Below are 26,886 nucleotides of genomic sequence, written 5' to 3' on the forward strand. Positions count from 1 at the left end.
CGGGAGATACTTTGATAGATATTGTTTGTTACACTAATCCTCACAGACGATGGCCAATCCAAGAAAAATGTAAAGATCTTCCTTGCATAACTTACTTTGCAATAGCCATAAATGCCAGCTCAACATTTAGGCCTGTTTTGGCACTTGTTTCCATAAAGGGCACTCCGTATTCCTAGAAGAAGATAAATATCAATCAGCGGTATAGATATATATGTAGAAAGCCCACCGAGGAGGCATTTTCACCCTCACTGCCAGGGCTGTAATCTGGCAGAGTGAATCACCCTCCCAGTTTTAGAACCCACCCAACTTTCATCTCATTGGCATCAATTGGTGATCGATCAGTTCTGTTCGATTACCGAGTTATCCCATCAGCACTCTGCCCGATTATCCTGATCACCGCTCTGCCCGATTACTCCGATCACCGCTCTGCCCGATTACTCCGATCACCGCTCTGCCCAATTACTCCGATCACCTCTCTACCCAATTATCCCGATCACTGCTCTGCCCGATTACCTCGATTACCGCTCTGCCCATTTACCCCGATCACCGTTCTGCCCGATTACCCCAATCACCGCTCTGCCCGATTACCCCGATCACCGCTCTGCCCGATTACCCCGATCACCGCTCTGCCCGATTACCCCGAACACCGTTCTGCCTGATTACCCCGATCACCGCTCTGCCCGATTATCCCGATCACCGCTCTGCCCGATTACCCCGATCACCGCTCTGCCCGATTATCCCGATCACCGCTCTGCCCGATTATCCCGATCACCACTCTGCCCGATTACCCCGATCACCGCTCTGCCTGATTACCCCGATCACCTCTCTACCCGACTATCCCGATCACCATTCTGCCCGATTACCCCGAACACCGTTCTGCCCGATTACCCCGAACACCGTTCTGCCCGATTACCCCAATCACCACTCTGCCCGATTACCCCGATCACCGCTCTGCCCGATTATCCCGATCACCGCTCTGCCCGATTACCCCGATCACCGCTCTGCCCGATTACCCCGATCACCGCTCTGCCCGATTACCCCGATCACCGCTCTGCCCGATTATCCCGATCACCGCTCTGCCCGATTACCCCGATCACCGCTCTGCCTGATTACCCCGATCACCTCTCTACCCGACTATCCCGATCACCATTCTGCCCGATTACCCCGAACACCATTCTGCCCGATTACCCCGATCACCGCTCTGCCTGATTACCCCGATCACCTCTCTACCCGACTATCCCGATCACCATTCTGCCCGATTACCCCGATCACCGTTCTGCCCGATTACCCCGATCACCGCTCTGCCTGATTACCCCGATCACCTCTCTACCCGACTATCCCGATCACCATTCTGCCCGATTACCCCGAACACCGTTCTGCCCGATTACCCCGATCACCGCTTTGCCCGATTACCCCGATCACCGCTCTGCCCGATTACCCCGATCACCGCTCTGCCCGATTACCCCGATCACCGCTCTGCCCGATTATCCCGATCACCGCTCTGCCCGATTATCCCGATCACCGCTCTGCCCGATTATCCCGATCACCGCTCTGCCCGATTACCCCGATCACCGCTCTGCCCGATTACCCCGATCACCGCTCTGCCTGATTACCCCGATCACCTCTCTACCCGACTATCCCGATCACCATTCTGCCCGATTACCCCGAACACTGTTCTGCCCGATTACCCCGATCACCGCTCTGCCCGATTATCCCGATCACCGCTCTGCCCGATTACCCCGATCACCGCTCTGCCTGATTACCCCGATCACCTCTCTACCCGACTATCCTGATCACCATTCTGCCCGATTACCCCGAACACCGTTCTGCCTGATTACCCCGATCACCGCTCTGCTCGATTATCCCGATCACCGCTCTGCCCGATTACCCCGATCACCGCTCTGCCTGATTACCCCGATCACTGCTCTGCCCGATTACCCCGATCACCGCTCTGCCCGATTATCCCGATCACCGCTCTGCCCGATTACCCCGATCACCGCTCTGCCCGATTATCCCGATCACCGCTCTGCCCGATTACCCCGAACACCGTTCTGCCTGATTACCCCGATCACCGCTCTGCCCGATTATCCCGATCACCGCTCTGCCCGATTACCCCGATCACCGCTCTGCCTGATTACCCCGATCACCTCTCTACCCGACTATCCCGATCACCATTTCTGCCCGATTACCCCGAACACCGTTCTGCCCGATTACCCCGATCACCGCTCTGCCCGATTATCCCGATCACCGCTCTGCCCGATTATCCCGATCACCGCTCTGCCCGATTACCCCGATCACCGCTCTGCCCGATTATCCCGATCACCGTTCTGCCCGATTACCCTGATCACCGCTCTGCCCGATTACCCCGATCACTGCTCTGCCCGATTACCCTGATCACCGCTCTGCCTGATTACCCCGATCACTGCTCTGCCCGATTACCCTGATCACCGCTCTGCCCGATTACCCCGATCACCGCTCTGCCCGATTATCCCGATCACCGTTCTGCCCGATTACCCTGATCACCGCTCTGCCCGATTACCCCGATCACTGCTCTGCCCGATTACCCTGATCACCGCTCTGCCCGATTACCCTGATCACCGCTCTGCCCGATTACCCCGATCACTGCTCTGCCCGATTACCCTGATCACCGCTCTGCCTGATTACCCCGATCACTGCTCTGCCCGATTATCCCGATCACCGTTCTGCCCGATTACCCCGATCACCGTTCTGTCCAATTACTCCGATCACCTCTCTACCTGATCACCACCCAGTTGTGAAAGGTATAATTATCGCCATTTGCACTATTTTTCTCCCAAAATTGTAAAATAATAGTACTGAAATCAAATGATTAAAGCCGTAGTCTTACAATGAGTTATGCTTTCAATCACACCCTTTAATACAAACAATAACTGGCATAATAAAATATTTTTCAGGAAATGCTAAGTTCACACCTACACCCTGTCATTTATGATCTAGCATGACAAGTAAGCTTCCACAGGAATAATCTGCACCACAACAGCATCAAAAATAAGAGTGAAACATCCCTGGCAGAGCAGACCAGTATCTTCTTCTGCATCCCTTCATCATGGATTGACACTTACTGCTGATTCTGGTTCCTATCTCATGTTGCATCATCAAAGCTGCCAGTTTATATCTAAATCATGCTGCATGCTGAACCTCTCAACTTAAACCGCCCATCTTACTGGAATTTAGTTACACCTGAAACTGGCATCAGTGAAAAAGATTGGAAGGGGAAACAGCCAATGGTGTGGATTTGGACACTGACCTTTCACCTCTAGTTTCAAATCCATTCTCGATTTCTCGGATCAAGGTTTTTCTCACAATTTTCAGTACTCGTTTCAGATCATTTATTCAGCAGAATCTTACACAAACTGTACCATTAAAGCCAACATAAAACATCCCACAGCGCAAGTGGCAGAAAGTGGCATACCTTGGCTAGTTTTTCTCCGGCCTCTTTCTTTACTGCCCTCTCTTGAGTCGCATCAGCCTTTAAAAGACAGAAATAATAATGAATAAACTCTACATTCACAATTTCATGTGAGAGCCCGGAACCCTCCTGGTCAGTGTGGTTCAGTTCCATACTGAGTGGTACAGTTGCCGATTGCTAAAGTGCTAACTTTTGCTTGTGGAAAGGATTGAGGGTTTCTACGATCACAGTTCCAAGGCTTTCTTCCTTTGACAGATTAGAAAAAGTATCTTGTCCTTGCTTGGTGCCTCTCCCGAAGTAAAAGAGGAAATAGCAGAGGCCTTTACCATCATTTTCCAGTCCTCTTTGGATCTGGGGCATGGTGCCGGAGGATTGGAGGACTGCTAATGTAATGCCCTTATTTAAGAAGGGAGAAAGGGATAGGCCAAGTAATTACAGGCCTGTCAGCCAAAGCTCAGTGGTGGGAAAATTATTGGAAAAAATCCTGAAAGACAGGATAAATCTACATTTGTAAAGGCAAGGATTAATTAGGGGCAGTCAGCATGGATTTGTTAAGGGAAGATCGTGTTTGACTAACCTGATTGAATTTTTTGAGGAGGTAACCAAGGGTAGTGCATACGATGTAGTGTATATGGACTTTAGCAAAGCTTTTGATAAGGTCCCACACGGTAGACTGGTCATGAAGGTTAAAGCCCATGGGATCCGGGCAAAGTGGCAAGTTGGATCCAAAATTGGCTTGGAGGTAGGAAGCAAAGGGTAATGATTGATGAATGTTTTTGTGACTGGAAGGATGTTTCCAATGGGGTTCTACAGGGCTCAGTACTGAGTCCCTTGCTTTTTGTGGTATATATCAACAATTTAGATTTGAATATAGGGAGTATGATTAAGAAGTTTGCAGACGACACTAAAATTGGCTGTGGGGTTGATAATGAAGAGGAAAGTCATGGGCTACAGGAGGATATCAATCTAGTGGTCAGGTGGGCAGAGCAGTGGCAAATGGAATTTAATTCAGAGAAGTATGAGGTGATGCACTTTGGGAGGGCTAATAAGGAAAAGGTATACACATTAAGCGGTAGACCACTTAATAGTGTCAATGAACAAAGGGACCTTGGAGTGCTTGTCCATAGATCCCTGAAAGTAGCAGGCCAGGTGGGTAAGGTGGTTAAGAAGGCATACGGAATGCTTGCCTTTATTGGCTGAGGCATAGAACATAAGAGCAGGGATAGACTATGCTTAAATTGTATAATACGTTGGTTAGGCCACAGCTGGAGTACTGCATACAGTCCTGGTCGCCGTATTATAGAAAGGATGTGATTGCACTAGAGAGGGTGCAGAGGAGATTTATTAGGATGCTGCATGGAATGGAGAATCTTAGTTATGAGGACAGATTGGATAGGCTGGGTTTGATCTCATTGAAACAGAGGAGGTTGAGAGGAGACCTCATTGAGGTGTACAAAATATTGAGGGGCCTGGACATAGTGGATAGTAAGGGACTATTTTCATTGGTGGAGGAATCTATTACGAGGGGCATAGTTTTAAGGTGGTTGGTGGAAGGTTTAGAGGGAATTTGAGGGAGGGCTTCTCTACGCAGAGGGTTATGGGGATCTGGAACTCGCTGCCTGGAAGAGTGGTGAATGCAGAAACCCTCACCACTTTTAAGTGATGGTTGGATGGGCACTTAAAGTTTAGTAACCTGCAGGGTTACGGACCTAGAACTGGTAATTGGGATTAGACTGGATGACTTTTTGTTGGACGGTGCAGATATAATGGTAAGTACTGCAGGGAATTGAATACGCCCATGCTGATCTCCTGGGCTAGTTTCGATCGCCTGGATGGGTCGGAGAGGAATTTTCCCAGATTCTTTCTCCCTAAATTGGCCTGGGTTTTTATCTGTTTTTTGCCACTCCCAGGAGATCACATGGCTCTGGTTGGGGTAGAGTGTAGAATGTTTCAGTGTAAGGAGTGTTGCAATTGCGTGAGATGGACTGGTTGGGCTCAGTGCTCTTTGCCTTTCCGTCATTGTTCATAGGTTTATATGTAACCTTTAGGGCTGCTGACCAAGGGCCATGTGGCTCTTTGTCGGCCGGCGTGGACACGATGGGCCGAAATGGCCTCCTTCTGCGCTGTAAATTTCTAGGACTAGACTTTCCACTAGGTGGCTAAGACTCAAAAAAATGGGCCTTGTTCCAGCGACGTCTCGGCCTTGCTGATCGCTGGCACAAGGCCCATTTTTTTTGCGATTACCCCGGCGATGTCAAATGGGCGATGTGATTTTTCGGCGAACTCACGATTGCCCACCAAAAACGGAAGTAAATAAACAGCTTCCCTAGCAACGCTATTCTGCGCATGTGTGGGATTTAAATTTTGGTTGAGTTTCTTTGCCGCGTTTTGAGATCAGGGGTCATCACACATGCTCAAAAGGCACAGGGAGGGTCAGAGAGAGCGAGAGAGTGCAGACAGAGCAAGTGAAGGAAGGAAGAGAGGAAGAGATTTGTTGGGCTGGTTGGAGTGTAGCGATCCTGAAAATAGTTCTTTGGAGTAAAAAATAATTAATATTATATTACTTTACAGTGTTTTATTGCGCTGAAATTATTGAAAATATTTTTGAAATTCTAATAGTGTACTATATATATTATACTTTAAAATGGAGGGTGAGAGTGAGAGGGAGAGGGCAAGGAGGCCAACAAGGCTCTGGTAAATATTGTATGGGGCAGGTGGGATGACTTGACACGGGGTGGGCATAGGAAACCTCCACCCCGTGCGTACCGCAAAATATGGATGGAGATTGCCGATGTCGTGACATCGGCATCAAATAAAGTAAGGACACCTGACCAGTGCCGGAAAAGGTGGAACAGCTTGTTGGTAGCAGCCAGGGTAAGTTGCACGTTATAATTTAAATGTTACATATGTAATATTTTAATGATGCGTGCAAATTTTAATTGGAATCTTGAATTAAATTATGAATTAATTTATGCATCCTAACAGTAAGTTGAATTTTATATTATGAAATATTGTTCATATGCAATGTAATGCAAATTTCTAATCGAACATTGCATCTCCGGCATTGAATTTAAATCTGTCATTCTTAAATGTTTATTACCAAGTCCGTTAGCTTATGCCATGCCATGTTCTCTTAATCATTTGCAGAAGAAGATATCTATCAACCGTGCCGAGCAGAGGAGGACAGGCGGCAGCTCTGCTTATATACAGCCACTGTCAGAATATGAGGAGCTTGCGGTCGCTTTAGTGGGACCTGACAGCCGTTTGGTCACGACATTTGGTGTGGCCGAACCCACCCTTGAGTCTCATGAGTAATGGGAACTGTGCAATGTGTCAAACATTATTAAAGACATTTTAAAAATCTCTTAGTTACCCATGTAATGTCCTGCAATTATAATACAATATGCAATACACTTTTGATGTACTCTTGATGTACGAATGATGTCATGGCAGCCCTGGTGAACCATTGTGCATATGGGCTATTGAAAAGTATTGTTATGTTCTAGGTTATTGAAAAATATTGATATGTATGTTTACTATTATTGAGCACCGTTAATGTCCTAATAAGTTGTTTAGAAATGTCATTCATCTTTTTAAGGTCAACCTGATAAGGTCGTGTCAGTGGAACCATCCACTCCTCCTGCATCATCTGCAGCATCAACTACCTCGGAGGAGGAAGAGGAGGAACATGAGGCAATAGTTACTGTGGAGGAAGAGCAGGAGGAGGAGGAGGAGGAAAGAAAAAATTTTGTGGGGGGGAACAACCTGCGGCCATCTCTATTGAGATGGATGAGGCAGAGTGACCAAACGGTTTGCAGGTGGCGATGCCAATGTGTAAAATTGCACACGCCGACCCCACGGAGGTCGGGTCAGCGAGGTGAGCAAGCGCCTACCATAGAGGGTCAGATGGAGTGCTTGATATCCCTGTGCAGGGAGACGGTCACATCCAGAGGTTCAAGGGTTTCTCCACAAACTGGAGCCAGTTCTCCACGAACTGGAGCCAGTTTCCAACAACCTGGAGCGAGTTCAGCACGGACTTCTCCAATTGGTCTTCCGTGCAAACCGAGATAGCACGGGAGACGTTGGAGGCGATACATGAGCAGACCGCCGCAACCAATGCCATTCAGCATGCATTGCTGGCTGGACACGGCGCTGCACCCGAAGGCGCCATGTCGGCTCGCAGCGAGACCCCTAGCACGCAAGCGAGTACGGAGGACACAGTTTCTCCTGACTCGGAAGTGGAGCCTCAGGCTTCTCCTTCCAATCCTTCACCTCCACCACGGAAGGAAGTTTTGCCGTCCCACGCTGCACAACTCGTTCGTGTCGGTCTGCGTAGACCAAAACGGGTGGGTGGGGTAAGAACACGGGGTGGGAAAGTGTTGTGTATCTGTAAAGCATGCACTCCCATGTGCCGCCACCAGGGAGCTCATCCCCTGAAGTCCCAAGGGATCCCAGCATCCCTTGGGAGCACTGTATATAAGACCTGTTCCTCACTCCGGAGTGTCTTATTAAAGACTGAGGTCACTGTTACTTTAACCTCCCTGTGTGCAGCCTCATCTGTGATAGGAACACAACAACTGGCGACGAGAATATGAATCCAACGCAAGGATGCAGCAAACTGTGGGCATCTTGGTGAAGTTCTCGGAGGGTGAGGACTGGGAAGCCTATGTCGAACGGCTACTTTGTAGCCAATGAGCTGGACGGAGAAGGAAGCGCTGCAAAAAGGAGAGCGGTCCTCCTCACAGTCTGCGGGGCACCGACCGACAGCCTCATGAAGAATCTTCTGGCTCCAGTGAAACCCACAGATAAGTCGTATGAGGAGCAGTGTATGGGAGTGAGCTGGTTCGGGAGCATCTTGACCCAAGGGAGAGTATGCTGATGGCGAGGTATCGGTTCTACACATGCCAGCGATCTGAAGGTCAGGAAGTGGCGAGCTATGTCGCCGAGCTAAGGTGACTTGCAGGACAATGTGAGTTTGATGGCTACCTGGAGCAAATGCTCAGAGACTTTTTTGTACTGGGCATTGGCCACGAGACCATCCTACGAACATTTTGACTGTAGAGACACCGACCCTCAATAAGGCCATTGCGATAGCACAGGCGTTTATGTCCACCAGTGATAACACCAAACAAATCTCTCAGCACACAAGTGCTAGCAATGTTCATAAATTAACTGGAACTGTGTTTGCAAGCAGAAATGTACAGGGCAGAACCCACGAGTCTGCAACTGCCAGCAGGCCTCAGGTGACCCAGATGACTCAAAAGTACCCAACAAAGGATGAATGCAAGGCAATTCACACCTTGTTGGCGTTGTGGAGGCTTCCATTCAGCCTATTCATGCCGCTTCAAAGGGTATGTTTGCAAGAGCTGTGGAACAATGGGGCACCTCCAATGAGCTTGCAAATGAGCTGCAACCTTTGCAAAACCTGCTAACCACCACATGGCGGAGGAAGATCCGTCCATGGTGGATCAAAGCAATTTCGAGCCTCAGAGAGAGGAGGCAGATGCTGAAGTACACGGGGTGCACACATTTTCGATGAAATGTCCACCTATAATGCTAAACGTAAAATTGAATGGCTTACCCGTAGCCATGGAACTGGACACTGGTGCTAGCCAATCCATCATGATAAAAAAGATGTTTGAGAGACTGTGGTGCAACAAGGCATTCAGACCAGCCCTGAGCCCCATCCACACGAAACTGAGAACGTACGCCAAAGAGCTTATCACTGTTCTGGGCAGCGCCATGGTCAAGGTCACCTACGAGGGCACGGTGCACGAACTGCCACTCTGGATTGTCCCGGGTGATGGCCCCACACTGCTTGGAAGGAGCTGCTGGGCAAAATCTGCTGGAACTGGGATGACATCTGAGTGCTATCACATGTCGATGAGGCCTCATGTACCCAGGTTCTTAACAAATTTCTTTCCCTTTTTGAGCCAGGCATTGGAAACTTTTCCGGGGTGAAGGTGCGGATCCACTTAGTCCCAGAGTCACGACACGTTCACCACAAGGCGCGAGCGGTACCTCACGATGAGGGAGAGAGTGGAAATCAAGCTGGACAGGCTGCAACGCGAGGGCATCATCTCCCCAATGGAATTCAGCGAGTGGGCCAGCCTGATTGTTCCAGTACCGAAAAGTGATGGCACGGTCAGGATTTGCGGCAGTTATAAAGTAACTATTAATCGTTTCTCGCTGCAGGACCAATACCCGCTACCTAAGGCAGACGACCTATTTGCGACACTGGCAGGAAGCAAGACGTTCACCAAGCTCGACCTGACTTGGGCCTACATGATGCAGCAGCTGGAGGAGTCTTTGAAGGGCCTCATCTGCATCAACACGCACAAGGGACTGTTCATCTACAACAGATGTCCGTTTGGAATTTGGTCGACTGCAGCGATCTTCCAGAGAAACATGGAGAGCCTACTCAAGTCGGTACCACACACGGTGGTCTTTCAGGATGACATATTGGTCATGGGTCGGGACACCGCCAAGCATCTACAAAACCTTTAGGAGGTCCTCCAGTGACTGGATCGCGTAGGGCTGTGGCTGAAGAGGTCGAAATGCGTCTTCATGGCAACAGAAGTGGAGTTTTTGGGGAGAAAGATCGCGGCGGACGGCATTCGGCCCACAGACGCCAAGTCAGAGGCTATCAGGAATGCAGGCCACAGAACGTCACAGAGCTGCGGTCGTTCCTGGGACTCCTCAACTATTTTGTTAACTTCCTACCGGGGCTAAGCACCCTTTTAGAGCCCCTAGATGTGTTATTGCACAAAGGTGAGAACTGGTTATGGGAAAAAAAACAAGTAATTGCTTTTGAGAAAGCCAGAACACTTTATGCTCCAACAAGCTGCTTGTATTATAAAAGACTTGTGCTAGCATGTGACGCGTCGTCGTACGGAGTCGGGTGTGTATTACAACAAGCTAACGTTGCGGGGAAGTTGCAACCTGTCGCCTATGCTTCCAGGAGCTTGTCTAAGGCTGAGAGGACCTACAGCATGATTGAGAAAGAGGCATTAGCGTGTGTGTTCAGGGTAAAGAAAATGCATCAGTACCTGTTTGGCCTCAAATTTGAGCTGAAAACCGATCACATGCCCCTCACATCCCTGTTCGCTGAAAACAAGGGGATAAATACTAATGCCTCAGCCCGCATACAAAGGTGGGCACTCACGCTATCAGCGTATAATTATTCCATCCGCCTCAGGCCAGACATTGAGAACTGTGCGGATGCTCTCAGTCGGCTACTATTGCCCACCACGGGGGTGGAAATGGCGCAGCCTGCAAGCTTGTCGATGGTGACGCAGCCCACAGACTTGTTGATGGTTATGAAGCGTTTGAAAATGATAAATCACCTGTCACAGCCCGCCAGATTAGGACTTGGACCAGCCAAGATCCTCTGCTGTCCTTAGTAAAAAAACTGTGTACTGCATGGAAGCTGGGCCAGCATTCCCGTTGAAATGCAAGAGCCAATCAAGCCGTTCCAGCGGCGAAAGGACGAGCTGTCCATTCAGGCAGACTGCCTGTTGTGGGGTAACCGCATAGTGCCACCAAAAAAGGGCAGGGAGACGTTCATCTCGAATCTCCACAGCACACACCCGGGTATAGTAATGATGAAAGCGATAGCCAGATCACATGTGTGGTGGCCCGGTATCGACTCTGACTTAGAGTCCTGTGTACGCCAATGCAGCATATGTGCTCAGTTGAGCAACACGTGCAGAGAGGCACCACTAAGGTTGTGGTCCTGGCCCTCCAGACCATGGTCAAGGATCCATGTCGACTATGCAGGCCCGTTTCTCGGTAAAATGTTCCTGGTGGTGGTGGATGCTTTTTCAAAATGGATTGAATGTGAAATAATGTCGGGAAGCACCGCCACTGCCACCATTGAAAGCCTGAGGGCCATGTTTGTCACCCACGGCCTGCCTGACATACTGGTCAGTGACAACGGACCATGTTTCACCAGTGCCGAATTTAAAGAATTCATGCACTGCAATGGGATCAAACATGTCACCTCGGCCCCATTTAAACCAGCCTCCAATGGACAGGCAGAGCGAGCAGTACAAACAATCAAACAGAGCCTTAAACGAGTCACAGAAGGCTCACCCCAAACCCGCCTGTCCCGAGTACTGCTCAGCTACCGCACGAGACAACACTCGCTCACAGTGGTGCCCCCGGCTGAGCTACTCATGAAAAGGACACAAAACCAGACTCTCGCTGGTTCACCCCAACCTGCAAGATCAGGTAGAGAGCAAACGGCAGCAACAAAATGTAAACGATGGTCGCGCCACTGTGTCAAGGGAAATTGATCTGAATGACCCTGTGTATTTGCTAAACTATGGACATGGTCCCAAGTGGATGGCGGGCACGGTGATAGCTAAAGAAGGGAATAGGGTGTTTGCAGTCAAACTAGACAATGGACAAATTTGCAGAAAGCACCTGGACCAAACGAGGCTGCGGTTCACAGACTGACCTGAACAACCCACAGCAGACATCACTTTTTTCGAGCCCACAACACACACCCAAAAGATCAACGACACAACGCCGGACCAGGAAATCGAACCCATCACGCCAAACAGCCCAGCAAGGCCAGGCTCACCTAGCAGCCCTGCAGGGCCAACAACACGCCAGCCTAGCGAGGGCACAGCCAACACACCAGAACAGACATTTGTACCGAGGCGGTCCACCAGGGAAAGAAAGGCTCCTGACCGCCTCACCTTGTAAATAGTTTTCACTTTGACTTTGGGGAGGGGGTGGGGGGCGAGATGTTGTGTATCTGTAAACATGCACTCCCATGTTCCACCACCAGGGAGCTCATCCCCTGAAGTCCTAAGGGATCCCAGCATCCCTTGGGAGCACTGTATGTAAGCCGGTCCCTAAGGCCTGTTCCTCACTCTGGAGTGTCTTATTAAAGACTGAGGTCACTATTACTTTAACCTCCCTGTGTGCAGCCTCATCTATGTTAGGAACACAACAGAAAGGACCTGGAGGGAAACGTAGCTGCAGGTAGGGAGGGGGTATGTTTTCATTAAATTGTGTTTTGTTCATGATTGTTTGAAAATTGTAAACGTTTGTGCATTTTGTTTGGGGTTTGGGGGAAGGGTGGGTTGGGCGGAGGGGGGAGGGAGGGTGTTGAACATAAGAACATAAGAATTAGGAACAGGAGTAGGCCATCTAGCCCCTCGAGCCTGCTCCTCCATTCAATAAGACCATGGCTGATCTGGCCGTGGACTCAGCTCCACTTACCCGCCCACTCCCCATAACCCTTAATTCCCTTATTGGTTAAAAATCTATCTATCTGTGATTTGAATACATTCAATGAGCTAGCCTCAACTGCTTCCTTGGCAGAGAATTCCACAGATTCACAACCCTCTGGGAGAAGAAATTCCTTCTCAACTCTGTTTTAAATTGGCTCCCCCGTATTTTGAGGCTGTGCCCCCTAGTTCTCGTCTCCCCGACCAGTGGAAACAACCTCTCTGCCTCTATCTTGTCTATCCCTTTCATTATTTTAAATGTTTCTATTAGATCACCCCTCAACCTTCTGAACTCCAACGAGTAAAGACCCTGTCTACTCAATCTATCATCATAAGATAACCCCCTCATCTCCGGAATCAGCCTAGTGAATCGTCTCTGTACCCCCTCCAAAGCCAGTATATCCTTCCTTAAGTAAGGCGACCAAAACTGCACGCAGTACTCCAGGTGCGGCCTCACCAATACCCTGTACAGTTGCAGCAGGACCTCCCTGCTTTTGTACTCCATCCCTCTCGCAATGAAGGCCAACATTCCATTCGCGTTCCTGATTACCTGCTGCACCTGCAAACTGACTTTTTGGGATTCATGCACAAGGACCCCCAGGTCCCTCTGTACCGCAGCATGTTTAATTTCTCCCCATTCAAATAATATTCCCTTTTACTGTTTTTTTTTCCAAGGTGGATGACCTCACATTTTCTGACATTGTATTCCATCTGCCAAACCTTAGCCCATTCGCTTAACCTATCTAAATCTCTTTGCAGCCTCTGTGTCCTCTACACAACCCGCTTTTCCACTAATCTTTGTGTCATCTGCAAATTTTGTTACACTACACTCTGTCCCCTCTTCCAGGTCATCTATGTATATTGTAAACAGTTGTGGTCCCAGCACTACTGACCACCGATTTCCAACCTGAAAAGGACCCATTTATCCCGACTGTCTGCTTTCTGTTCGCCAGCCAATTCTCTATCCATGCTAATACATTTCCTCTGACTCTGCGTATTGCCACTGGGTACTGGTCTTCAGGAACGGGTGGTGGTACCGGTGCTAGATCGCCAGGCTGATTGCGCTCCCCTCGGTCCTCGCCTGTGTCCTCTTCTGCCTCTTCCTCCTCTTCATCCTCGCCGGCTGGCTCTTCTGTCTCCCCTCCTTCTGGTGGTGGACCTGCAGCCCGATCTGGCATTACTTGTCCTCTCCTTATAGCTAGGTTATGCAGCATGCAACACACCACAATAAACTCAGCGACCTGGTCAGGGTGGTACTGTCGGTTGCCTCCAGAATGATCCAGGCATCTGAAGTGCTGCTTTAGGACTCCAATTGTCTTTTCAACGACGTTATGTGTTGCTATGTGACTTTCATTATAACGCTTCTCTGCTTCAGTGACGGGATTACGCAGTGGGGTCATGAGCCAACTGGCAAGGCCATATCCTTTATCCCCCAGCATCCAACCGTGACCTTCTGGCTGATTGACAAACAGGTCAGGGATAGCACTCTCACGTAGGATGTGTGCATCATGGATGCTGCCAGGAAATGTAGCATTTACTGTCAGGATTGTTTGGTTGTGGTCGACAACAAGCTGCACATTTAGGGAGTGGAAACCCTTTCTGTTATGATACACCTCCGCGTTCTTTAAGGGGACGTTCAGGGCAATGTGCGTGCAGTCTATTGCTCCCTGTACCTTGGGGAAATGTGATATTTGGTAGAAACCCAAAGCCCTCTTGGTCTGTGCCTCCCTGGTCATTGGGAAGCTTATGAAGTCCATCCTGCGAGCGTAAAGGGCTTCAGTCACCTGTCAAATGCAGAGTGTGTGGCGTGCTGAGAGATATGGCAGATGTCGCCAGCTGAAGCCTGAAAAGATCCCGATGCGTAGAAGGCTAGGGCAGCAGTAACCTTCACCTCAACAGACAGCGTGGTTCCGATGGTGCTGGAAGGCTGCAGATCACCCTTGACGAGTTGACATATCTCATCGATGACCTCCTTCTGGAATCGCAGCCTCCTAAGACAAGCGTTTTCAGACAAGTTCAGGTAAGATTGCTTTTCCAAGTACCTTTGTTGGCTGTATGGTCGCCTCCTCTGTCTTCATCTCCGTCTACGCATTACTCTGCCACCTCTTTGATTGATCCTTTCACCAGTGTGTGAGCAGTTACAAGTAATGGCAGGGAAAGCATAGGTTCCATCACTATCAATAATTACTTTTGATTACTTTCACTAAATTAAACTAATCTCTCTATTCTCTAATCACTGTACTCTCTACACTGTATACCAGTCGGTCTAATAGGCTCCAACAATATCAGTAATTAATTTCACTACATATAAAAGCACTTTTCAAAAAAAAAATGCCTATACAATACCTAATATATTATATATACCCTGATCTAATATTCTGAGTTATATTATCTTTAAATAACTCTCTAAATAACTCACAACTATTTAGCTCCTTCTTTTCTGTTGCCTCCGCCCTTCCTCCGATCTTCAAAATAGCGTTCATAGTGTCCATTTCCTTCCGTTAAGCCCAGTAAAAGCATCTATTTCTCAGCAATCTTTTGGGCCTTGCATCAGCCCAGCGAAGTGCATGCTAGGTGCCGAAACTTGGGATGGGCCTTGTGTGGGCGATCAGTTCGCCGATCATTTCAGCCAAGTGAGACGAAACTTGGGCACCTGTTTTTTCAGCGATGTTTTGGGCCTAGTTTCCACTTTTTCCTCATAATGGGCGATAGAGGTCCATTTTAGGCGATAGATGGGCCTAAGATGGGCGATGTGAAGTGGAAAGTCTAGCCCTATGTTTCTTCTTCTATGTTTCTAAGTCCAAGGCATTCAGGACCAAGTGCCACCTGGTCTGTGGTGCAATTCACCATTATACCAATGGGTGGCAGCACCTAGCCACTTAGTAAAAGCATCTATTTAATAATGTTGGGCCGAGAAATTATACCGTGCTATGCCTGCATTTCAGGTTATAAGCGGGCACTGAAGAAGTCCAATGTGCGCGCTCATTCCACACCGGGTATGCGTCGCACGCCATATTGGTTTGTGTGCCTGCCTGAATCAGGCGTTAGGCCCTTGCCTATGCAAGGCGGGGGCCTAATGCCTATTTCAGGTCTCTTTCCCATATTGGATGGAGACTGTATGCTGCTGTCATATTTCTCAGGTGAACAGCAACCAAACCTGCGGTCTTTAAAGGGATCACTAGAGGCTGCCACCATAAAGTAAACACAAGAGTGTTCCTCCTGCTGCTGCTGGCCATTGCTCGCCACCCCCCCCCCCCCGCCCCCCACCCTCTCGATCTCCTCTCCACCCTCCCCCTCCCCCCCGGTCTCAAAAGTAGGCCCAATGCTGGTGTCCCGTAAGACCGACCCTTCATCTTCTTCACGTCCAGCGTACTCCCTTTTGGCGTTTCCAGCAGGCCGCTCATATCCTGATGACACAAGAAGAGCAATTTTGCATCGTCTTCTCGCTCATCAGTTTCCTCATGACAATTCCTGGTTGACACTGGGCCAGCATTTGAAGTTGGGTACAAACCCAATCGTAGGCCTTAGATTCCGTTACAAATGGTGCTTTCAGAGCTCGAGATGACGTGCCTGATACAAGATGTACAATACTAGCACTCACCTTGTTACCCAGCAACATGATTACCACATCTTGTGTTGCATATTCATGAATCTCCGTCAGCCAGGCCTAAAAGGAACAAGGAAGGTGATGTTATAAACTTTTCAAGTAATAAACCACAGAAACACAAGAATGTACAAGTAGTTGTGAGTGACCCAATTCAGTTCGACCTCAAATGACAACAGTCAAGATCCAAAACCCAAAACCCCAACTGCTGACGTAAATGCTTCTGTAGCAATAGGGAATGAAAATAGTATATAGATATGGGAATGATAACAAGGACAGCTGGTAATCTGGTCAGTAAAACTGAAAAGATTGTGACTACTCAAAATCATTCAATCACTGGATTCGGCCCATTGGTCGGGATTCGGCCCATTGGTCGGGATTCGGCCCATTGGTCGGGATTCGGCCCATTGGTCTGGATTCGGCCCATTGGTCGGGATTCGGCCCATTGGTCTGGATTCGGCCCATTGGTCGGGATTCGGCCCATTGGTCGGCCCATTGGTCTGGATTCGGCTCGTTGGTCGGGATTCAGCCCGTTGGTCGGGATTCGGCCCGTTGGTCTAGATTCGGCCCATTGGAATGGATTCGGCCCATTGGTCGGGATTCAGCCCATTGGTCGGGATTCGGCTCATTGGTCTGGATTCGGCCCATTGGAATGGATTCGGCCCATTGGTCGGGATTCGGCCCATTGGTCTGGATTTGGCCCATTGGTCGGCCCATTGGTCAGGATTCGGCCCATTGGTCTGGATTCGGCCCATTGGTCGGGATTCGGCCCATTGGTCTGGATTTGGCCCATTGGTCGGCCCATTGGTCTGGATTCGGCTCATTGGTCTGGATTCGGCCCATTGGTCGGCCCATTGGTCAGGATTCGGCCCATTGGTCTGGATTCGGCCCATTGGTCGGGATTCGGCCCGTTGGTCGGGATTCGGCCCATTGGAATGGATTCGACCCATTGGTCTGGATTCGGCCCATTGGAATGGATTCGGCCCATTGGTCGGGATTCAGCCCATTGGTCGGGATTCGGCCCATTGGTCGGGATTCGGCCCATTGGTCGGGATTCAGCCCATTGGTCTGGATTCGGCTCATTGGTCTGGATTCGGCCCATTGGTCTGGATTCGGCCCATTGGTCGGGATTCGGCCCATTGGTCTGGATTCGGCCCATTGGTCTGGATTCGGCTCATTGGTCTGGATTCGGCCCATTGGTCTGGATTCGGCCCATTGGTCGGGATTCGGCCCATTGGTCGGGATTCGGTCCATTAGATTGCCTGTTGGGCACTGCCACCCAAATGTAGCTCATTCCCAGTTTTGTTTCTGCAAGAAGTATCATAATGCAGCTTAATGCCTTTAGCATGTGGCTAGCTTGAAGTTCAAAATTGTAATTATATTTCTTATTTGACCCTCATCCTGCAGTTATATTCTTGTGTATAAGTTTTGTTTAGTTTACTCTGGAAGTTTACTCTGGAAGGGTGAAAAGGTTAGCTTGAAAATCATTTCACATTATTTTTACATTTCAAATCATTTTTTACACATTAGCTGATATATAACTACAGTCAGCAATTATTTTTACTGTCCAGGTGGTTACTTGCTATCTAGCAGATGATGGAATTAAGAATCACACTGAGTCTTCTATTAAACAGTAATGTAATACTCAATACAACTTTGGCTGAAATTGTCATGGCCAACAGAGAAACCGAGCCAAGTTGCCTGTTGCATTGATTCCATTATTATGAAGTGTGGTACTCATTTCAAGCTCAACAGACCATCATTTAATTCCCATGGAAGCTCAAGAAAATTTGGGACATCCTGAGGCCATTATTATAGAATTATTATAGAAACGCAAGTTCTTTCTTTAGTGCCAGATTAGAGGTACGTTTTGTGCTGCGGGATTGCAGTAATTCGGGAACAGCTTACGTTCCTTCCATCAGCCTGGATTGAATTTGAAAGAGGTCCCAGAGGTGAAGTTCCACTGTCCAACCATTACACCCCTCCCCCTCCCCACCCCTCCTAACAAATACTTCAACATTTAAGCTATCTGAGGAGACTAGCTGAAGCCAATCGTGCTGCAGCTTGTTACAGGCAAGTCCCATCACGAGTCACAGAAAAACAAATTACAAGTTAAATTAACAAAATTATTTCCAAAAGCTATAAAATGATCAGTCACCTAACAGAAGATCAATTCTAAATGATGAGACTTCAAATGAGCATATTACAAACATCCATAATGAAGCAGTTAGGCATATATTAAAATGATTATTACACCAGGAACGTAATCAATTACTTTTGAGCTTTGTGATAATAAAAGTCTACACATTCTTAATGGGCCTCTTGTTATGATTTTTCATGCATGGGCATCCTCATAGATTGCTACCGCTCTATTGAACAATCATTAAAGTTAACTTTGGTTTTCTTGCAGTGGCATCAACTGAATGCAAAGTGCTGGGGAAGATCATTCAGGACAGACTCTGCCAAGAGCATGGCTAATGTGATTACGCTCTCTCTCATTTGATTCACAAGGCTTATCTCTGCCAGGAATACAGCATCTCATTTACCATTCTCAAAGTCTGCTTCCTTTCTCATTAGCTCGCTCACTCAGGTCCGTCCTTCTCAGAAACTTGAGTTGAAATAACTTGGGGTAGAAATTGAGGGTGCAATTTGCCCATTCTTTCGGGCGTAAAACGGGCACAATGTCTGGACGTGAGGTCCTCGCTGTTTTTAGGCATCCCTGGCGGCCGCCTGACAATATTGATGGATACTGTTGAGTATGCAAAGTATGGTCCAACACCTGTTTTAATGCAAGTTCTTGCTCTCATTCTTGAATTCTAAAGTGAATCAGCACAAAGAGCATCCAGATTCACCACTCTGAGATTAAGAGACTGCAACTTCATAGTTCAGCCTTTCTGTGCTGTTTCTGATGGGGTATGTGTACATATCAGAGAATATTGATATCACAGACATATCTTAAATAATACAAATATTGTAAATATAGCATTTTGCATTAGTACTAAGTTTTTCAACAATGTATACAGCATGGAGTAAGGATCAGGAGTGTGATGGAATATTGTCCTGGATGGGTAATGCTCCAACAACAAGGAGCTCAAGGAGCTCGACACCATCTAGGATAAAGCAGTCCATTTTTTAAAATTCATTCACGGAATGTGGGTGTTGCTGGCAAGTCCAGCATTTATTTCCCATCTCTAATTGCTCTTGAGAAGGTGGTGGTGAGCCGCCTTCTTGAACCGCTGCAGTCTGTGTGGTGAAGGTACTCCCACAGTGCTGTTAGGGGAGGAGTTCCAGGATTTTGACCCAGCAACGATGAAGGACTGCCGATATATTTCCAAGTTAGGATGGTGTGTGATTTGAAGGGGAACTTGCAGGTGATGGTGTTTCCATGCGCCTGCTGCCCTTGTCCTTCTAGGTGGTAGAGGTCGCGGGTTTGCGAGGTGCTGCTGAAGAAGCCTTGGTGAGTTGCTGCAGTGCATCTTGTAGATGGTACACACTGCAGCCAAGGCATTGGGAGAAAAATCCAGATGAACTCTACTTTCGCATGACCAGCACCAAATTCCAGGATGTAGTTCACGTTATCAAGCAGTCGGAAGAGGAAGTAACTGAGGAGCAGCTGAAGATCATGAGAACGCAAGATGTTAAATATGTGGAAATGAAACGGGTTGCACCACCAATGAGGTGTTGGAGGGAGTGAATGTTGAAGGTAGTAGATGGGGTGCCGATCAAGTGGGCTGCTTTGTGTTGGATGGTGTCGAGCTTCGAGTGTTGTTGGAGCCTCACTCATCCAGACTTGTGCCTTGTAGATGGTGGAAAGGTTTTGGGGGCTCAAGAGGTGAGAGACTCACTGCAGAATACCCAGCCTCTGACCTGCTCTTGTAGCCACAGTATTTATGTGGCTAGTCCAGTTATGTTTCTGGTCAATGGTGACCCCCAGAATGTTGATGGTGGGAGATTCAGCAATGGTAATGCCATTGAATGCCAAGGAGCGGTGGTTAGATTCTCGCTTGTTGGAGATAGTCATTGCCTGGCACTTGTGTGGCGCTTTTGTTATTTGCCACTTATCAGCCCAGGTCGTCCAGGTCTTGCTGCATGCGGGCATGGACTGCTTCATTATCTGAGGAGTTGCGAATGGCACTGAACACTGTGCTGTCATCAGCGAACATCTCAACTTGCTTAACACCTCACCCACTAGCCTAAACATCCACTTGCTCTACCACCGGCGCACCGTGGCTGCAGTGTGTACTATTTTACAAGATGTGGCAAATGACCAAGGCTTCTTTGGCAGCACCTCCCAAACAAGGGCAGCAGGTGCATGGGAACATCATCACCTCCAAGTCACACACCATCGTGATTTGGACATATATCACCTGTTCCTTCATCGTCACTGGGTCTAAATTCTGGAATTCCCTACCTAGCAGCATTGTGGGAGCACTTTCACCAGAGACTGGATGGCAGCAAAGTGTAGAGGTAAAGAGTAGCTATTCAGAGTGGCTGAAGGTAGAAAGTGGCGACCCACACGCATCAGTGCTGGGACCAGTGTTCAAAATTTACATTAACAATTTAGACTTTGAAATCAAAAACACAATTTCTAAGTTTGCGGAGGACACCAAATTTGGGGCAGGGTTGGGGGGGACAGTCAATACTGAGGAAGACCGCAACAAATTACAGGAGGACATTAATAAACTTGCAGAATGGGCAAAGAGTCATTCTTTTTCCAATTTTCGCCTGCCCTCCTTAAGATGGTGAACTCTGCTGAGGTGTAATTTCACATCAGGCACAGCGACACCGTCTTACTCAAGCGACTATTCACCATTTGTGAGGCTGTACAATGAATATTGATGAGCTATTCAAGCCTGATCCTATTCTCAGCTCATCATCAGCATCATCATAGGCGGTCCCTCGAACGAGGATGTTTCCACGAGAGTTCACAGATGTTTCAATGAAGGACCCGCTGTTCTAGTCCTGAACTCCAGTTGAAGGGGTGGAAGATGCCTGTGCGTGGATTTTTTTAATGTGTGGTGACCGTTGCACATCAGCCACCACACGGGCTCGACAGAGCTAGGTCTTTATCCAGTGGCAAGGGTTGAACCAGGATGACTGGAGACCTGCTCTGCTGCACGGACCTAGTGCGCACGCATATCGCAGTGTGGGCAGGCCCGTGATGCCCCTGGGCCTTTGGTTCTTCTGGGCCCAGTACCTTCATTCGCCGCTCCTCCGCCCACAATGTTCCAGGGCCCGGAGCTCCAGCTCTATTTATAGCCCCGACCTGCGGTGGCATTCTCACACAGGTCGGGGCAGCTCACCTGTGTGACGAGTATATCACTCTGGTATACTAATGTGGGTTTAACCTGTACCGGTTTGTTTCTGTTACATGAGAGTGGGTTCCATGTGTAAATGTAAGTTTCTGGTATGCAAGTGTGGGTGGTATTCTGTACCTGTCAGTTTCTGGTATGTGAGTGTGCGTTTCATTCTGTACTTGCCTGTTATTTGTATATGCTAGCACTCACACAAGTGCACTTTCTAGCAAGAGTGCCTGGATTGCAATCAGGAGCAGGAATCCAGGCTGATTGTGTCCTCTTCCCAGCCCCCAAAACACTGAAGCCAATTATAGCAATCGTACAATCTTCGAGCATAGGTACTTTCGAATCTCAATGGCTCAACTCCACACCAGGCTGTCATTTACCCACTGACTAGCTCTCCTATAAAAGATGTCTTCATTTATTCCAATCCTTCTCCTGCTGACCTTCAATCTCTTTCTTAACACTAAGTCAGCAACAGTAGCCAACTTTAATAAGTTTTTTATCATGGATCTATCACTCAGTGGTATAAAACTATTTTAAAATCTGCATAATTTATGTTACCAATGCCTTTCAGCCTTTGAAAGGTCCTGGACAATTTGCTGTCTCAATCTTTTTTTTCTCCCATAAATACAAGTCATTTGTCAGTGTAATCTCTCCTAGTTACATTACAACAGCGACTGCATGTTAAAAAGTAATTTGTTGGATGTAAAGTGCTTTGGGATGTTCCGAGGCCGTGAAAGTCTTCCTTTCTTTTTAATGTTTTGGAATTAGGCTACATACTTGAGTGAGCCTTGCTGCTCTTTTCCGAAGCCTTCCCAGTGCATCAATGTCCTACAGAAAATAAAGCAACCAGGTCTGTGGACAGTATCTGAATGTGCCCTCAGTAATGTTGTGCAATGCTATTAATAACCTGCTTCAACTTGTAATAAATGCCCTTGAGATTCATTCCATGAATTGATTCGCTTTGTGAACAACAGCCTCACGTTGACTGACTAGTGTTGGTGAATAACCAATAACATCCAAATCTTTTCTTTCCTTTTCCTCCTTCCTTGTCAGTGGACGGCCACCCGTTGTGTCCTATCGTTGGCTTTGCTCCGATGCTCGACACAACTTGTCACCTGCAAGTCATCATCATCAAAGGCGGTCCCTCGAATGAGGATGACTTGCTTCCACATGAGTTCACAGATGTTTCAATGAAGGATCCGATATTCCAGTCCTGAACTCCAATTGAGGGAGTGGAAGATGCCTGTGCGTGGATTTTTTTAACGTGTGGTGACCGTTGCACATCAGCCACTACACGGGCTTGACAGAGCTAGGCCTTTATCCAGTGGCAAAGGTTAACCAGGACGACTGGAGACCTGCTCTGCTGCACGGACCTAGTGCGCACACATATGATCTCAGCCTCACACACACAGCATAGCCAGGGGATGGCAATGTGGAGCAGAAACTCTGCCTCATTTCTCTCTTCTCCCAATTCAATCGTACCGAGGCTGGGTTTAAGAGTCCCCCCCCAGCTCAGCAGAAAGTTGAAACATGTTCATTATAAAATGCCTATGCCCCTTTTCGCCGCACAGTGCACCGCGTTACCACCAGAGGTCTGCTTATACTCACGCTGATAATCTCTTGTTTGTATTGAACTGTTCACAAATGTCGGAAGCCAAGAGAATCAGCTGAGGCCCCACATGGTTGTCCAGCCTCTGGCAAAACTCTCTCGTGAGCTCCACAGAGGCATCAATCAGGAAACAGACCACTGCACTCATTGCCTTGTAGACAAACAGTGTCACCCAAACACACTGCACCACACTCACTCTCACACGTCACCCAAACACACTGCACCACACTCACTCTCACACGTCACCCAAACACACTGCACCACACTCACTCTCACACGTCACCCAAACACACTGCACCACACTCACTCTCACACTTCACCCAAACACACTGCACCACACTCACTCTCACACTTCACCCAAACACACTGCACCACACTCACTGACACACTTCACTCAAACACACTGCACCACACTCACTCTCACACTTCACCCAAACACACTGCACCACACTCACTGACACACTTCACCCAAACACACTGCACCACACTCACTGACACACTTCACCCAAACACACTGCACCACACTCACTGACACACTTCACCCAAACACACTGCACCACACTCACTGACACACTTCACCCAAACACACTGCACCACACTCACTGACACACTTCACCCAAACACACTGCACCACACTCACTGACACACTTCACCCAAACACACTGCACAACACTCCCTCACACTTCACCCAAGACACTGAACCACACTCTAACATGTAGTGGAATCATCTTTCTGTCCCTGCCTTGAGGGGGAGGATTCCTCTCCGATCCCTCAATTTAGTTCCCTCATGAATCATAACAGTGGAATCTATGCTCTATATATCGTCCACTAGGCTGTCAATTTCAATATCTATTCTCGAGTTGTCCTGCTCCTACACATAGAAATGCTCAAGGGAGGAGTTCAGCTGCTTCACAAGCTCAATGACGTCCTCGGACAACAGGAGAATGTTGTACCTGAATTGTGCCACATAATTGTGCAGTCATATTTAAGTATCTCCTTTACTGTCGGTTTTATTTGAGCATAGATTTCGATATTGAGCAAAATGTGTTAATTAATGGTTGTGGGTAGATGTGGTGTGAAGCAGAAACTGGGGCAATTAATGGGACGGGTCTAAGCATGGTAGTTGCTGTAGTAGTGACACAGTAGGTTTTTTTTCCCTGATAGTTACAGCTGAATGGATAGCGTGCCCAGCTTGCGTTGACCTGGTCCAATTAATATTGCCTGAATCTCAGTTAAACCCACAAGCAGGGAATTGTGGTCGGTTACATCATAAGGACATACCCAAGTGTCTTGTGTATGGGCACAGCCTGATAAGTCTGGGGCCACCCATGTATAATTATTGATCACAGTGACATATGTTGGGGCTCGCTCATGTTTTAATAGTACCTTGCCCTGTATCACCCCTATGTTTTCAACCAGAAACACAGGGCTTGCTAGTTTCCCTTGTCTCATTATGGGCACTCTGAGTATCAGTCTGTAAGGTTTTTGCTTTCCTTGTCCTTACTATAGTTCTTTGACTCTGGGATTTGCAGAAACAAAATATACATGACACAAAGGTTTAGGCACAACCCAAAACTATTAGTTTATTAAAACCAATGGCCCATGGCTCAGAAATGTTTAACTTATTACAGATGTACGAAGTGACCTTATCCTCCATAGACTTCCTATGACTACCATTAGCCGTCCATTCTGCCGACTTTCCCTGCGGAGAGTCCATTCCCTTTGCCCCTGCCTTGGAAATATTTACCTACCACCTCATTCTCCCTGAGACCACCCGGGCCTCCCTGAGACCACCTCGGCCTCCCTGTGACCACCTCAGCCTCCGTGAGACTACCTCGTTCTCCCTGAGACCACCTCGGCCTCCCTGCGACCACCTCAGCCTCCGTGAGACTACCTCATTCTCCCTGAGACCACCCTGGCCTCCCTGAAACCACCCTGGCCTCCCTGAAACCACCTTGTTCTCCCTGAGACTGCCTTTGCCTCCCTGAGCACCCTGGCTCCCTGAGACCGCCTCGGCCTCCCTGAGAACACCTCGGCCTCCCTGAGACCACCTCGGCCTCCCTGAGACCACCTCGGCCTCCCTGAGATCACCTCGGCCTCCCTGAGACCGCCTTTGCCTCCCTGAGCACCCTGGCTCCCTGAGACCACCTCAGCCTCCCTGAGACCATCTCAGCCTCCCAGAGACTACCTCAGCCTCCCTGAGACCACCTGGCCTCCCTGAGACCACCTCGGCCTCCCTGAGACTGCCTTTGCCTCCCTAGAGTTTCTTGTCCTCACTTTGTGCCTGTTTTTGTTCCAAACCTCAGAGTCCTGCCGCGGTCACCATTTCTGTAAGGTTTTTGCTTTCCTTTTCCTTACTACAGTTCTTTGACTCTGGGATTTACAGGAACAAAATATATATGACACAAAGGCTTAGGCACAACCCAAAACTATTAGTTTATTAAAGCCAACAATACACAGACAAAACCCCTTAGAGATTTGGTTGATACATACAATCATCAATTCCTCGGCTGTCTTCTGAGGTTGACTGTAGGCTGTTTCCTTAGTTGCAACTTGTGTCCCAAAGATTGGCTGGCTTTGTTTATGTGCTGCTGTGGCCCGCAAGTACAGGATGCACAAAATCAATGGGAAGAGTTTTTTCCCCTAGGTGCTTCCCTTTGCTTATGGCTTTAGCTTGCATTCCGTGACCTTGGAGCACAATTATACTGGCGCAACTGGTTCACCAATTGCCTCAACCTGGCGGAAACAGGGGAAATGGGGGGAGGGGAAGGGGTGGGCAGTTAAAATAACGGTAGTCACTTACCCTCCACTGATCTCGCTTCTTCCTGCCATGTCCCTATATTAACCTGCCCTTCTGATACCTGCAGGAAGGAAGCGGGGTCCCATTTGAAATATGACCATCGGGTCTGGTGATGTTAAGATCAGCAAGGCCTCCACACCACCGGCTTTGCCAGGTTTCTCCCGCGCTCCCCTGCACCTTCCCTGTCTCTCCATTAATATCAGGGTCCACCAGCTTTGTTTGTTTGCTTTTTCTTGATTTGATTTGATTTGATTTTTGTTTTATTCATATCCATTTGGGAGGATCAACTCTTGCCTAACTTATTAATGGTTCTTCCGCAAAATAGGAAACAGCTGAGGATTCCTTCCCTCCCACCGCCCTACCAGCCTCAGTCCCGGGGTATTCTGTAATGGGCCAATAGAGCACGGCACACTTTCTAACAAGGATCACAAGATTGCAATCAGGAACAGGAATTCAAGCCGATATTGTCTATCTACTTCCTAGCTTCCAAAATGCTGAAGCCAATTATAGCAACCCTACAATCTTCTCAATCACCACAGACTGAGGAACAAATGGATCTTTCAAATCTCAGTGATTCATCTCTACAGCAGGCTTTGCATTTACCCACTGACACATTGGCGAGCTCTCCTATAAAAAGTGTTCCTGCATTTCTATCACCTTGCACTGGCCCACCACAGATTGGAAACCCCCCCCCCTCCCTCATTGTATAGAAGTTGCACGTTTCCTATACGTTTTATCAAATTAAAATTTATCTGCTATTTATGACTGCTTCCGTTTAATTCAAATATATTCAACGTCCTGGTCAGCTGGCCCTATATTTTCACATCATCAGCAAGCTTGATACAATTACTCAATGTAGACTTGTTCCCAGGGGGAAACT

The 26,886-nt window shown here is 48.2% G+C and overlaps 1 protein-coding gene across 1 annotated transcript in view; it reads right to left on the reverse strand.

Moving 5' to 3' along the window:
• The window catches only part of LOC139225914 (ras-related protein Rab-26-like), a 424,746-nt gene that overhangs the window by 2,261 nt on the left and 395,599 nt on the right, over positions 1–26,886 (reverse strand). The window contains exons 6-8 of the mRNA XM_070856775.1: positions 16,292–16,357; positions 3,452–3,508; positions 96–172 (exon numbers count right to left, since the gene is read on the reverse strand). Of these exons, the coding sequence (XP_070712876.1) occupies positions 96–172; positions 3,452–3,508; positions 16,292–16,357 (200 nt within the window). The remainder of the gene's footprint in view (positions 1–95; positions 173–3,451; positions 3,509–16,291; positions 16,358–26,886) is intronic.

This window comes from Pristiophorus japonicus, chromosome 15 (genome assembly GCF_044704955.1).
Source record: "Pristiophorus japonicus isolate sPriJap1 chromosome 15, sPriJap1.hap1, whole genome shotgun sequence".
NCBI lineage: Eukaryota > Metazoa > Chordata > Chondrichthyes > Pristiophoridae > Pristiophorus > Pristiophorus japonicus.